Source organism: Catharus ustulatus, chromosome 2, assembly GCF_009819885.2.
Source record: "Catharus ustulatus isolate bCatUst1 chromosome 2, bCatUst1.pri.v2, whole genome shotgun sequence".
Classification (NCBI taxonomy): Eukaryota; Metazoa; Chordata; class Aves; order Passeriformes; family Turdidae; genus Catharus; species Catharus ustulatus.
The window spans coordinates 124420558-124435243 of record NC_046222.1 but is presented as its reverse complement, the minus strand read 5'-3'; the positions used below and the strand labels follow the sequence as shown (position 1 = coordinate 124435243).

General features: G+C 58.1%; 2 protein-coding genes across 2 annotated transcripts; both read left to right on the top strand.

Moving 5' to 3' along the window:
* The first annotated feature begins 1667 nt into the window (after window positions 1–1667).
* On the top strand, window positions 1668–3071 carry LOC116992136 (hemoglobin subunit beta-like). The gene is made up of 3 exons (XM_033051405.1): window positions 1668–1780; window positions 2096–2318; window positions 2943–3071. Exons 1-3 carry the CDS (start codon window positions 1689–1691, stop codon window positions 3069–3071), a joined length of 444 nt encoding a protein of 147 aa, XP_032907296.1. The 5' UTR covers window positions 1668–1688.
* A 2456-nt stretch (window positions 3072–5527) lies between these two features.
* Window positions 5528–7463, top strand: LOC116992138 (hemoglobin subunit beta). The gene is made up of 3 exons (XM_033051406.2): window positions 5528–5699; window positions 5787–6009; window positions 7264–7463. Exons 1-3 carry the CDS (start codon window positions 5608–5610, stop codon window positions 7390–7392), a joined length of 444 nt encoding a protein of 147 aa, XP_032907297.1. The 5' UTR covers window positions 5528–5607; the 3' UTR covers window positions 7393–7463.
* Window positions 7464–14686: the final 7223 nt, after the last annotated feature.

The following is a 14686-nucleotide window of genomic DNA, read 5'->3' as shown; positions in this document are numbered from 1 at the left end:
TCCAGGGCAGAGCCGTGGCTGCTGATAAGGGCTCTGTAAAGCTTGGCGGGGACACTGCTGCAATCAGGGACCAGGGAATCTGCCCGGGGCACAGAGGGCCCGGTGGAGCTGCTGTGGCCCTCCTTGGGCTGGTGTGTGTCTGTGAAGGGGGAAAGTGTGTGCCCAGGGCTTGGCTAGCACGAGGTTCCCTGTGTATGGCAGGGGGGTGGGATGAGGTGATCTCAAAAAATCCCTTCCAGCCTAAACCATTCCATGGCCCTGTGACTCCAGGATCTCAAAAATCCCTTCCAGCCTAAACCATTCCATGGCCCTGTGACTCCAGGATCTCGGAGATCCCTTCCAGCCTAAACCATTCCATGGCCCTGTGACTCCAGGATCTCGGAGATCCCTTCCAGCCTAAACCATTCCATGGCCCTGTGACTCCAGGATCCCGGAGATCCCTTCCAGCCTAAACCATTCCATGGCCCTGTGACTCCAGGATCCCAGAAATCCCTTCCAGCCTAAACCATTCCATGGCCCTGTGACTCCAGGAGTCTGGAGATCTTCCCCCCACACACACAGCTGGAAGGATGCTGGAGGAAGGGCCCTGGGCAGAAATGCAGCCCAGGCTGAGAGCAGGGCCTGGTTCCTGTCTGGGAATGAGCTGCCAGGTGTTGCTGGGCTTGCCTGGGAAAGCAGATCTCCCTTGGACTCTGCAGGCTCTGAAAAGCTGCAGGAATTGCCCTGCTCAGCACATTGAGAAGAGCATTCCTCCCAGCCTGTGTCCCCTGAGCAGGCAATCCTGTGCTGGGAGCTCCCAACACCTCCAGGCAGCCTGCTGCCTCCTCAGCAGAAAGCAGGGTTTAACACATACTTTAAATTAACTCTTTCCTGTAGAAATGAATGAAGCACTGGAGCTGGGGCTGACCAGGCTGTTCTTGCCTGTGGTTTTTGCCAGGTCTCAGGCCCAGGGTGGCTCAGAGCTGGTGCAGTCCTGCCCAGGCTCACCCTGCCATCCTCCAGGCCCTGGGGCTGTCCTTGCCCCGCTGGGAGCTTGTGTCACTGACCGTGCCCTGGGCCAGTGGCCACTGCTGCAAACAGCATCTGGGCCAGCCCAGCACAGCTGACCTCCTTCAAATTGCTCCATGGCTCAATAATCTTCAAATTTAGAAGCCCTTGGGAGCCCAGGGAGTTTAAACCCATGTTTTTAGCTTATGTCAGCTGGTGAATGCCCTGAGGCTCTCTGGGTGCACAGGGAAGCATCCAGAAGTGTCCCAGGTCCGGCTGGAGCAGCCTGGGACAGTGGGAGGTGTCCCTGCCATGGCAGGGGTGGGATGGGTGGGCTCTGAGGTCCCTCCCAACCCAAACCAGTCTGGGATTCCATGATTCCTTGTGCAAGGATTCCCAGGGCAGGCGGCGCTGGTGTCCCCAGCAGGGACACTGCCTGTGCCACCCTGGGGTCCCTGTCAGCCCTGCTGTGCTCAGGGCTGGGGGATGCTTGTCCTGTCACAGACAGAGGGGAGAGGGCCTCTGTCCCCCTTGGCCAGTATCCAGAGCCACTATCTGCCCCTGTCAGCCCCGCTCCTTCCCCAGCCCCAAGCACTGTCTGCCTCTGAGATTAGGCCAGGCTGTATAAAAATCCTGGGGCAGCTGGGGAGCCACGTCCCCAGCACTGCTCAGGGAGCCCCACAAACCCTCCAGCCAACACCATGGTGCACTGGACAGCCGAGGAGAAGCAGCTCATCACCAGCCTCTGGGCCAAGGTTGATGTGGCCACGTGTGGCGCTGAGGCTCTGGCCAGGTGAGTGAGCTCTGGGCTGGTGGGTGAGCTCTGGGCTGGTGGGTGAGCTCTGGCCAGGTGAGTGAGCCCTGGCCAGGTGAGTGAGCTCTGGGCTGGTGAGTGAGCTCTGGGCTGGTGGGTGAGCTCTGGCCAGGTGAGTGAGCCCTGGGCTGGTGAGTGAGCCCTGGCCAGGTGAGTGAGCCCTGGGCTGGTGAGTGAGCCCTGGCCAGGTGGGTTCAGCTCTGGGAACTGACTGGGCTGCCCCTGCAGAGAGAAACCACCCCAGCCATGCAGATCAATGTCAGTGTGTGTTTGTGTCCCCGCGTCTCTCCCCAGGCTGCTGATCGTCTACCCCTGGACCCAGAGGTTCTTCGCCTCCTTCGGGAACCTGTCCAGCCCCACGGCCATCCTGGGCAACCCCAGGGTCCGTGCCCATGGCAAGAAGGTGCTCACCTCCTTCGGGGAGGCCATCAAGAACCTGGACACCATCAAGAAATATTTCGCCCAGCTGAGCAAACTGCACTGTGAGAAGCTGCACGTGGACCCCGAGAACTTCAGGGTGAGCCACACTCAGCTGCAGCCCGGGCTGGGCAGAGGGTCTGGGCTCAGGAGGTGCTCCAGGGGTCTCAGAGGGGTCTGAGAGTCAGTGAGACCTCGAGAGAAACCCTGGGGCTGCCTGAGAGCCTGAGGCAGGGCACAGGAGGGGAAAGCAGGGTCATATCTGGGGGAACAGGGAAGAGGTTTGGGGCTGGGATCTGAGAGGAGCAGCCAGGGCAGTGCACAGACAATGTGTGCTGGCCAGAAGGAGATCCTGAAGCTGCCAGAAGGGAAGGAACTGAGACAGGGCTTAGAGGGAAGAGCTGAGCTCGGCTGGGAGGGAGTGGTTCCAGCAGGAGGGAAGGGAGCACAGGCGCTGTGGCAGGAGGGCTCTGAGCCCAGGGTGGGGAGGGCAGGGCTAAACCCAGTGGGAGCCGAGGGAGGACAAGCACGGGAAGGTGCTGGGGAGAGGATCCAGCACAGCCAGGGATCCCAGGGCATGCCAGAGCGGGCACAGGCTGTGCCAGGAGCCCGGGGCTGGGATCAATCTGCTCCTTGCTTTGCTGTGACCTCCCCAGAGAGCAGAGGGGGACGTGGGGGGATGTGGGGACAGCACCAGCTCACAGCTTCTCCCCCTCCCTGCCAGCTCCTGGGTGACATCCTCATCGTCGTCCTGGCTGCCAACTACAGCAAGGATTTCTCCCCCGCCTGCCAGGCGGCCTGGCAGAAGGTGGTGCGTGTGGTGGCCCACGCGCTGGCCCACGAGTACCACTGAGCCCTGGAGACACCTGGGACTCCTCCTGGGCCTGCTGGGCTCCAATCTCCCAATAAACTCCAGCTGCTCCAGCACCAGCACATTCTGCCTCTTTGTGGGAACGGGGAGGGGCGGGGCGGCTGGGGGAGAAAATGCTCACAGACACGGGATAATGTGGGACAGCAAGGTGGGGTTACATGGGATAACACGGGACAGCAAGGTGGGGTTACATGGGATAACACGGGACAGCAAGGTGGGGTTACATGGGATAACACGGAATAACAACGTGGGGTTACATGGGATAACATGGGATAACAATGTGGGATAACATGGGATAACACAGGACAGCAAGGTGGGGTTACATGGGATAACACAGGACAGCAAGAGGGGGTTACATGGGATAACACGGGACAGCAAGGTGGGGTTACATGGGATAACATGGGACAGCAAGGGGGGGTTACATGGGATAACACGGGATAACAACGTGGGATAACTTGGGGTAACACGGGACAGCAAGGTGGGATAACATGGGTTAACAACATGGGATAACAACATGGGATGACATGGGATAACATGGGACAGCAAGGTGGGGTTACATGGGATAACATGGGATAACAACATGGGATAGCATGGAATAACACAGGGCAGCAAGGTGGGGTAACATGGGATTACATGGGATAACGTGGCCCACGGTCTCCTTCATGCAAGTGAAACTTGTCTAAGGTGGAGATCCCAGGGGAATGTTCAGGACAAAACCCAAATAAACAAACAGAAACAAAACACAAACACAAACTGCTGGCACTTTTTGGAGACATCAGGTGACATTGCTTGGTTTAATGTTTTAAGACTCTCACAGAGTGAGTGGAGTAGAACTGTACAAAATGTGCAGTGGGAGAAGTGATGGAGATTGGGGCCATGGCCTGTAAATTCCTGCATGTGGGGTTTTGCTGGCTTGGGGGTTTTTTCAGTCAGTGTCATTCTTGGATTAGTGAAGGCAGATTGGAACAGACACAACCATCAAGGGCATTGGATGGGACCTGGAACAAACCTGGGCTAGTGGGAGGTGTCCCTGCCCGTGGCAGGGGATGGGACTGGATGAGATTTAAGGTCCCTTGCAGCCCAAAGCAGCCTGGGATTCTGTGACTCCATGGAACACCAAGTGCTGACTGCAGAGGGCTGGGGCAGAGCCCACCCTGAGCAGGGTCCTTTGGCCGAGCCCCCTCCTGCAGTGAGCAGCAACAAACACAAACACTTTGCTCCAAGGTCACCCAGAGCCCACCAGAACATTCCTGTGCCCCACCAGCTCCATCCCTGTCCCCTGCACCCTCCTCCCCCTTCAGCTGGCACAGGAGCAGCAGAGCAGCCCCAGGAGACCCGGCTGCCTGTCCCCCTGCACATCTGTGCAGATGTGTTTTCTTCCTGGAAAGGGAGCTCAGGGATTGGCACTGCCCAGGGAGGTTTGCAGTGCCCATCCCTGCAGGTGGCACCTGGAGGTGGCACTCAGGGTGACAAGGTGGCCATGGGGACAGCTGGCACTGCCTGGGCTGGGAGGGCTTTTCCAGCCCCAGGAATTTGGGATTCTGTGGGATCCCAGTAATCCCAGTAATCCCAGTAATCCCAGTAATCCCAGTAATCCCAGCTCTCCTCATGCCCTGTGAGCCTACCCTGCAGGCAGGTGGTTTGCCCTGGGCTATGGCATCTCCCTCCCAGCCTTGCCTGAGCTTTGCCAAGGGTTCTTTGAGACAGGAGCTCCCTGCAGGCTGCAAGGCCTTGCCCTGGTTTTAGCAGCGTCATCCTGAAGTCAGTGAAACTCCCGAGGAGCTGGTGGGAAAGCAAAGGGAGAGCCCAAAGCCTGACAGGCCCTGCAAGGAGAGGAGGAGAAACTGGTGCATGCAGAGGGAGAGCCTGAGAGCCCCGAGTCTGCATCTCCTGCCTCAGGGCTGGCCCTGTCCAAGGGACACCAGGGCTGGCTCTGTCCAAGGGACACCAGGGCTGGCACCATCCAAGGGACACCAGGGCTGGCACCATCCAAGGGACACCAGGGCTGGCCCTGTCCAAGGGACACCAGGGCTACCCTGTCCAAGGGACACCAGGGCTGGCCTGTCCAAGGGACACCAGGGCTGGCACCATCCAAAGGACACCAGGGCTGTCCCCTTCCAAGGACACCAGGGCTGGCCCTTCCCTGGGTGCAGGACTCGCAGGGGGCCGTGCTGGGACTCTGTGTGGAGATAATGTCCCCGTGCAGCAGGGCTGGAAATCAGAGACGGGGAGCGTGGGGGGCCAGCCAAGGCCAGCGCTGATCTGGGCACCTTGCCCTGGGCCCCACCCTGAGCTGTGTCCCCTCCCTGGGGCCGTGTCCCCTCCCTGGGGCCGTGTCCCCTGGCGGGTGCCAGGCTGGGGCCCCCGGGGTGCGGCCAATGAAGGGGTGCACAGGGCAGAGGAGGGGCCGGGCGCAGGGGATAAAAGCGGGGCTGCGGAGCGGCTCCCCAGCGTGCGATCCTTCGGGAGCAAGAGCCCAGAGTTCCTCCGTAGCCCACGCAACCCTCCAGCCAACACCATGGTGCAGTGGACAGCCGAGGAGAAGCAGCTCATCACCGGCCTCTGGGGCAAGGTCAACGTGGCCGAGTGCGGCGGCGAGGCCCTGGCCAGGTGAGTGAGCCCTGGGCAGCACTGAGGACAGAGGGAACCTCCCGGCCCCAGCACGGATCTGACCCCGTCTGTTGTGTCTCTCCCCAGGCTGCTGATCGTCTACCCCTGGACCCAGAGGTTCTTCGCCTCCTTCGGGAACCTGTCCAGCCCCACGGCCATCCTTGGCAACCCCAAGGTGCAAGCCCACGGCAAGAAGGTGCTCACCTCCTTCGGGGAGGCCGTCAAGAACCTGGACAGCATCAAGGGCACCTTCGCCCAGCTGTCCGAGCTGCACTGCGACAAGCTGCACGTGGACCCCGAGAACTTCAGGGTGAGTTGTGCCCCGACTCCCTCCCGGTGCAGGGTCCCTGAGCCAGGTCCCCAGCAGGAAAGGGGTTTGTCCAGCGGGAGGAAGAGGGGCTGGGGTGGCACTGGGGGAGGCAGCAAGGAGAGGGAGGGCAGCCAGGTGAGAGGGCACCGTGCAGGTGGGCTGGTGGGGCTGTGAGCAGGGACACTGAGGGCTGGTGGGGCTGTGAGCAGGGACAGTGAGGGCTGGAGCTGTGAGCAGGGACAGTGAGGGCTGGTGGGGCTGTGAGCAGGGACAGTGAGGGCTGGGGCTGTGAGCAGGGACAGTGAGGGCTGGTGGGGCTGTGAGCAGGGACAGTGAGGGCTGGTGGGGCTGTGAGCAGGGACAGTGAGGGCTGGAGCTGTGAGCAGGGACAGTGAGGGCTGGTGGGGCTGTGAGCAGGGACAGTGAGGGCTGGGGCTGTGAGCAGGGACAGTGAGGGCTGGTGGGGCTGTGAGCAGGGACAGTGAGGGCTGGTGGGGCTGTGAGCAGGGACAGTGAGGGCTGGTGGGGCTGTGAGCAGGGACAGTGAGGGCAGGCTGGGCTGTGAGCAGGGACACTGAGGGCTGGTGGGGCTGTGAGCAGGGACACTGAGGGCTGGAGCTGTGAGCAGGGACAGTGAGGGCAGGCTGGGCTGTGAGCAGGGACAGTGAGGGCTGGAGCTGTGAGCAGGGACACTGAGGGCAGGCTGGGGATGGAAGGGCAGTGGTTTCAGTGAGGAAATGGAGGGGGAGAACAAAGGGACAGTGGTTGTTTGTTGGGCAGGAAGAGGTTTGAGTTGAGGGGGAAGAGAAGGAGCAAGAGCAAAGTTTGGCACGGAGGAGAGCAGAGAGATGTGTGAGGAGCGGGAGATGGCAGCTGGATGGCAAAAGCAAAAGAGGATCTAGAGAGGATCTGAGAGTATCTCAGTGGGGAATTAACCCCAGCATTTGTCCCTGGGGTGGCAGAAATCCCCCTGTGTCAGCATGAGCTCGCTGTTTGTGCCAGGGTGGGTCTTGTGCTTGAGAGAAACTCCAAAACAAAGCCAGAAGGGACAAAGAAAAAATTAGCCCAAAAAACCCTGGAGAATTTTTGCTTACTCTTCCCATGGGGCAGCAGAACCTGAACCTTTAGAGTAAGAGCAGAGACCAAGTTTAAAGCCTGGGGGAGGTTTAGGAGTGCAGATTCCCTGGAGTAAGGGGGGTGCTTGTGTGGGGATGCAGAGGCACTGCTAACCCGAGGCTGCTCCTGTCCCCACAGCTCCTGGGTGACATCCTGGTCGTTGTCCTGGCTGCCCACTTCGGCAAGGACTTCACTCCCGACTGCCAGGCTGCCTGGCAGAAGCTGGTGCGCGTGGTTGCCCACGCCCTGGCCCGCAAATACCACTAAGGAGCCGCAGGAGCGCCCTGCCATGCTGGAAGCAGCAGCTTCTGACAGCCAAATAAAGCTCATCCTGTGAAGTGTCCGTGCCTCCGAGTGTCCCTGGGGGATGGAGGGCTGGGGGGGCTGGCTGGGCTGGCAGGGGCACAGAAAATCACCCTGCCTTACTCGGTGCCTGGGGGGATTTGCCTCTGGAAATTGTGCTTTCAGGACATTGGGGTGATGAGGTCCTGCCACCCCCGGGGTCACACACTGGGGACTTTGCTCGGAGGAACCACTCAGAATTTCACTGTAAAACCTGCGTGTCTCTCCTGGACAAGGGAAACTGAGAGCATTTGTATTTCTCTGGGGGGAGGATAAGCAAATTGAAGACTTTAATCTACCCTGGCTCATCCCTGGCATAAAACCTCCCCAAAATCAGCTGAGTCACACAGGCCCAGCAGCCAGCTGGGTGGGGGCAGGTTTGAGATAAACATTTGCTATCAAGGCCTGTCCAGACTTTGTTTATTCACATCCCTCCCACCCTGAGCCACCCACTCTGCAGTTTGGGGGGGTGATTCTGCCAAGAGCAGCGAGTTAATTTCCTGGGGGTGAGTTTGGGGTGGGTTCAGGTGCCTGCAGAGCAGGACTCTTTGGGGCAGGGGTTGTTCCTGGCGTGGGGAGCTCCCCTGAGCAGAGCAGGATGGGACAGAAGCGATGCTTGGCTGGGAGATGTGCTCGGCTCTCAGGGAACACGCTGGGCACAGCTCTCATCCCAGCTGTCCTGCACTGCCTCCTGTCCCTGCCTCACCCATCTCAGGCTCTCCACTCGCTGCCTGGCTCATGGGAAGGAGCTGGAAGCCCCTGTGACCCAGAAATGCCCATTCTCAGTCACGACACCCGAAAAAAGAGGCATTTTGTTCCTGCTGTCAAGGTACACACTGACAAGGAGAGAAGATGATTCAGAGCAAAAAAAAACCCAAAAAAACCCCAAAAGGTTTTTCTCCCTGCAGGGATACTGGGCATGCACAGTCACCAGCCCCCCAAATATTTCATGACTTTTCATAGGCTTCATGACAGATATGAACAGTTTCCGATGGACAGGATTGTTCATGGGCTTCTGGGTGGGATCTTGGGCAGGAATTGTTCCCTGGCAGGGTGGGCAGGGCTGGCACAGGGTGCCCAGAGCAGCTGTGGCTGCCCCTGGATCCCTGGAATGTTCAGTTCCAGGTTGGACACTGGGACAGTGGGAGGTGTCCCTGCCATGCTGGGGTGGCTCTGGATGGGATTTGGGGTCCCTTCCCACCCAAAGCAGTAGGTTCTGGGTTTCCTGGTGGGCTCCAGGAGGACAGCTGCCGTCTCCCAGTGCCTGAGCAATGCAAGCACAGGTCACAGCTGTGATTTCTGTCATTTAACACCATTTCCCAATGCCTCTTCCTGCCCATTTTACCAAAGAGCAATCCCCCCTCCTGAACCCTGCTGGGTCATTACTCTCTGCTGCTGTTCCCTTCCCTTCTTGCCCAGGCAGCACTGAGTGCAGCTCATTCATCAAAGTTTTGTGCTGCTGCGGGAGAACAATCCATCATCCTGCTGGGGTGAACCTCCCTCCCTTCCAGAGCTGCATGATGCAATTCACAGGGACTCAGGAGTTTTCCATCTTTTCTAAATCCAGCCTGAACCAAATCTGTTGCTGATTGCAACTCCCAGCATCTTTTAAAGAATTCTTATCAAATGTCAGTCAGGAGCAGGTGAACCAGGGGACTATCAGGTGTAGGTATTTTTATCTGGCCTTCTCCCCACACTCATCAAAATTGCTGGAGCAGAACAAGTCCCCAGTTCACTTCTTAGCACAAGGCAGAAACACTCTTTAAGCAGCTCTGTGCTGCCCCTACTGGGGTTATTTTCCGTGTATTTATAGGCACAGTTTTACACCTCCCAGGGCAGCGCTGTCAGGAGTGGCAGTGCCAGGGAGCATTTCAGGATGGGGCTGGGATGCAGTCACAGCATCACCTGCCTCTGGGGTGTGCCTGCTGGGTTGGACACTGCTGCAACCAGGGGCACTGACAGTGGGCTGCTCTGAGGTTTAAAACATGCTTCAGTGCTTCTGAGAGGTAAATACAGATGTTGTTTTCTCCAGGACCTGCGTGGAAATTCCCGACTTGCCCGAAGAGTCTGTGCCCCTGCAGGGCTGTTCAGGCAGCTTCGGGTGCTGTTCATGTCTCAGAGATATTGGGACAGAAAATCTCCTTGCCTGTGGCACAGAGGGATCCTCCCAGGATGGCCAAAGCAACAGGGGAGACTGCAGGGGTGGGACCAGCCCTCCTTGCTGTGTCCCTGAGCCCCTTGTGCCAGGGCTGGCTGGGACAGGACAGGACCAGGGCTTTTCCCTGTCTCACTGCCAGGATCCGATGTCATGGCAACTGCAGCAGCGCTGCAAAGCCCCTCAGAAACAGCGTGTGGGTGCTGAAAGATTCCTGATCCCTTGGTGACTTTGGAGAAAGGAAGGTTGGAAACCCCAGAGGGGCTTGTCAGAGCTGATTTGCCTCATCTTTCCTTTGTTCCACCTCCTTGCCTCCTCCCCGCGGTGTCAGTGCCCTTCTAGCCCGAATTCTCTGCAGCAGAGACCCAGACACGTGCAGGAATCACAATTCTGAGCTGCTGCTGAGCTGCTCGTTCCCACCCCAGGTCCTGCCTGTGCAGGAGCTCTCAGTGCTGCACACCCTGACCTTGGAGACCCGGCCCTTCCTGGGCAGCGTTTTTGTGATTTTATTGCATTCCCCTCAACCCTTCTTGGCCCAGGTCAGGTGAGGGCTGCTGTGCACAGGTCACCCCAATCCTTCTCCTCAGCCCTTTCCCAGCTCTCTGTACAGTTTTACCACAGGAAAACTCGACTCTTGTCAAGCACGTGGAGAAGGGAGCGAGAGGATTTTGCAGGGAATGAATGAGCAGAACCCAGGGTCAGTGAGGTTGGAAAAGTCCTCCAGGATCACAAAGCCCAAACTGTGCAGTGAGCCAAAGGGCAGGGAATCCATCCTGAGCCTGTGCACACTCACAGGGACACAGCCAAAGGGCAGGGAATCCATCCTGAGCCTGTGCACACTCACAGGGACACAGCCAAAGGGCAGGGAATCCATCCTGAGCCTGTGCACACTCACAGGGGCACAGCCCCAGGGGCAGGGAATCCATCCTGAGCCTGTGCACACTCACAGGGACACAGTCAAAGGGCAGGGAATCCATCCTGAGCCTGTGCACACTCACAGGGGCACAGCCCCAGGGGCAGGGAATCCATCCTGAGCCTGTGCACACTCACAGGGACACAGCCAAAGGGCAGGGAATCCATCCTGAGCCTGTGCACACTCACAGGGACACAGTCAAAGGGCAGGGAATCCATCCTGAGCCTGTGCACACTCACAGGGGCACAGCCCCAGGGGCAGGGAATCCATCCTGAGCCTGTGCACACTCACAGGGACACAGCCAAAGGGCAGGGAATCCATCCTGAGCCTGTGCACACTCACAGGGACACAGCCCCAGGGACAGGGAATCCATCCTGAGCCTGTGCACACTCACAGGGACACAGCCCCAGGGACAGGGAATCCATCCTGAGCCTGTGCACACTCACAGGGACACAGCCCCAGGGGCAGGGAATCCATCCTGAGCCTGTGCACACTCACAGGGACACAGCCCCAGGGACAGGGAATCCATCCTGAGCCTGTGCACACTCACAGGGACACAGCCCCAGGGCAGGGAATCCATCCTGAGCCTGTGCACACTCACAGGGACACAGCCAAAGGGCAGGGAATCCATCCTGAGCCTGTGCACACTCACAGGGACACAGCCAAAGGGCAGGGAATCCATCCTGAGCCTGTGCACACTCACAGGGACACAGCCCCAGGGGCAGGGAATCCATCCTGAGCCTGTGCACACTCACAGGGACACAGCCCCAGGGACAGGGAATCCATCCTGAGCCTGTGCACACTCACAGGGACAGAAACAAAGGGCAGGGAATCCATCCTGAGCCTGTGCACACTCACAGGGACACAGCCCCAGGGCAGGGAATCCATCCTGAGCCTGTGCACACTCACAGGGACACAGCCAAAGGGCAGGGAATCCATCCTGAGCCTGTGCACACTCACAGGGACACAGCCCCAGGGCAGGGAATCCATCCTGAGCCTGTGCACACTCACAGGGACACAGCCAAAGGGCAGGGAATCCATCCTGAGCCTGTGCACACTCACAGGGACACAGCCAAAGGGCAGGGAATCCATCCTGAGCCTGTGCACACTCACAGGGACACAGCCCCAGGGGCAGGGAATCCATCCTGAGCCTGTGCACACTGACAGGGACACAGCCAAAGGGGTGGGGAATCCATCCTGAGCCTGTGCACACTCACAGGGACACAGCCCCAGGGACAGGGAATCCATCCTGAGCCTGTGCACACTCACAGGGACACAGCCAAAGGGGTGGGGAATCCATCCTGAGCCTGTGCACACTCACAGGGACACAGCCCCAGGGACAGGGAATCCATCCTGAGCCTGTGCACACTCACAGGGACACAGCCAAAGGGGTGGGGAATCCATCCTGAGCCTGTGCACACTCACAGGGACACAGCCAAAGGGCAGGGAATCCATCCTGAGCCTGTGCACACTCACAGGGACACAGCCCCAGGGACAGGGAATCCATCCTGAGCCTGTGCACACTCACAGGGACACAGCCAAAGGGCAGGGAATCCATCCTGAGCCTGTGCACACTCACAGGACACAGCCAAAGGGCAGGGAATCCATCCTGAGCCTGTGCACACTCACAGGGACACAGCCCCAGGGCAGGGAATCCATCCTGAGCCTGTGCACACTCACAGGGACACAGCCCCAGGGACAGGGAATCCATCCTGAGCCTGTGCACACTCACAGGGACACAGCCCCAGGGCAGGGAATCCATCCTGAGCCTGTTCCTGCTGCTGTCCCACAAGGACACAGCCAAAGGGGCTCGGAATGTTCGTGGCTGTGTCTGCCTGTGCAGCAATCCAGGTGAGCAGAGCCATGGATGGGCTCAGGGACAGGGACAGGATGGATGTCCCCCTGCAGGGCAGCCCCGTGTGTGGAGGATGGGACTTGTCCCAATTTCCACCCATTTTTGCCAGCCCAGAACAGGGGTGATGCAGAGTGAATAAATCCACCTACTTGTTTGTGTGGGATGCTGCAGAGGATGAGGATGCCGTGCACGTCTGAGATTGCACACCCAGATCCCAATACTCGAATCTGTATTTTTGTGTGGAAGGGCATTAGAGCACGCTGGAAAGCTGCTGCTGATCTAACTTATCTGGCTAATTATTGAGCTGCTGAAGTGAGGAGCGGAGGCGCAGATGTCTGGAGCTCTGTCTGAGACGTGGGGCAGTGGAAAAGAAACCAATTCCATTTCTCCTGGCATGCTGATGAGTTCAGCCACAGTTAAACAATGCCAAGTTCCCTGTTTACACAGACAGATTGAGTGTGAATTCCTTGAATGCTGGGGACTCGATTTAACTTCTTCCACACCAGCCCCTAAAAAGAGCAGAGGGCAAGTCAGGAACTCGTTAGTGTCAGCTTGAGGGGCATTTTATTACTTGCTTTTAATTTATTTTTTTTACAGCCCCAAAGGCAGCGTTCTGCATTGAAAGCCCGAGCCCTTTCAGCATCTCTTTTCTGTTGTGATTTGTATTCCACAGAGCGTTTCCCTCAGGGCTCTGTGGGCTGGAGGCCCTGAGCTGACAGCTCTGTAGGAGCCAAGCGCTGAGTTTGTGCTCGTTGCCTGATTTTCCTCAGAGCTGTAGCTGCAAAAACAACATTCCTGATAAGAATTATAGTTGCTGTGAGTTTTCCTAATAAATAGCGAAATGCCTGGCACTGGGAGCAGCTAGGGTTGTAGCAAGGGCAGCAGCAACTGGAATAGTGAATTAACTCGGAAATGAAGGGAAACAAAAAGTTCTGGGTTTGCCAATGCCTTAGACCTGTAAGAGTGACCCGTGCCCTCGGGGCCAGCGTGGGTGACAGAGAAATTCTGGAAGTTGCTGCTGTTTCTGTAGCTCCTGGGAGCCCAGCCCCAGTGCCAGGTGCTGCACAGACACGAGACAGGAGACAACTGCAGCCCTTCCCCTTTTCCTTGTCCTGAGGGGTGATGAGACACAGCAAAGGGTGCAGGGGGGCACAGCAGCACCAGAAATCATGGGGTGGTTTGGGCTGGGAGGGACCTAAAGCTGCTCTTGTGGCACCCCCGTGTTCTGCACTCTGGGAGAGGGGCTCCAGCTGGAGGGGCTCCCACACCATGGGTGTCCCAAATCCCAAACCCCACAGCTAAATGTTTCAGATGAAATCCCTTTTTAGGAGGAAACTGGGAGTGTTGTAGGACTGGATTTGCTCTGTGCTGTCACAGGGAGTGCATGGAGGGCGCAGGGAGCTCCCAGAGCTTGCACAGGACACCAGGGCAGGCTCTGCACTGATCACAGCTGTCCTCTGTGTCTCCAGAGGGGTGTTAAAACCTCGGTTCCACTGAGACAATGTGCTTCCTTCTGCTGCAACGAGCTCTGTACAGCCCCAGGTGTGACCTGGTGACACCTGGCTGTGACAGGGCATCTCTGGGACACGAGTCTGTGACAGGGCATCTCTGGGACACGAGTCAGTGACAGGGCATCTCTGGGACACGAGTCTGTGACAGGGCATCTCTGGGACACGAGTCTGTGACAGGGCATCTCTGGGACTCGAGTCTGTGACAGGACATCGCTGGGACACGAGTCTGTGACAGGACATCGCTGGGACACGAGTCTGTGACAGGGCATCACTGGGACACGAGTCAGTGACAGGGCATCTCTGGGACTCGAGTCCTGCACAGCTCAGACAAGGGAGGTTGAGGAGTGACACTGTCACCACTCTCGGTGGTGGGTGGGTGTGACACATCTGTTGTGTGTGTAAAGATTTGTCAAACCTGCTGCACAACCCCAAGATCCCCACAAGGGTCTCAGCCTGGTGCTCATTTTCCTGGTGCAGCCTCTTTTCCTGCCAGAGATCAAGCAGCAGATCCCACTGCAGATCCCACTGTAAATCCTGCTCGTCCTGCAAAAGAATTCCTCAAATTGTGAAAGAGCAATCAGGACACAGCAAAGCTTGGTGTCCCTGAGACAGTGGGGTTCTGGAGTTCTGACCAGGCTGAAACAGCAACAGGAGATTTTGCCTTTGTGATCAGCTCCTGGCCAGGAGAAGGACAGCTCCTGAAAATCAGGACGTTCATGGGGCTGGAGGAGTCTATGGATGGATGGATGATGGATGGATGGATGATGGATGGATGGATGGATGGA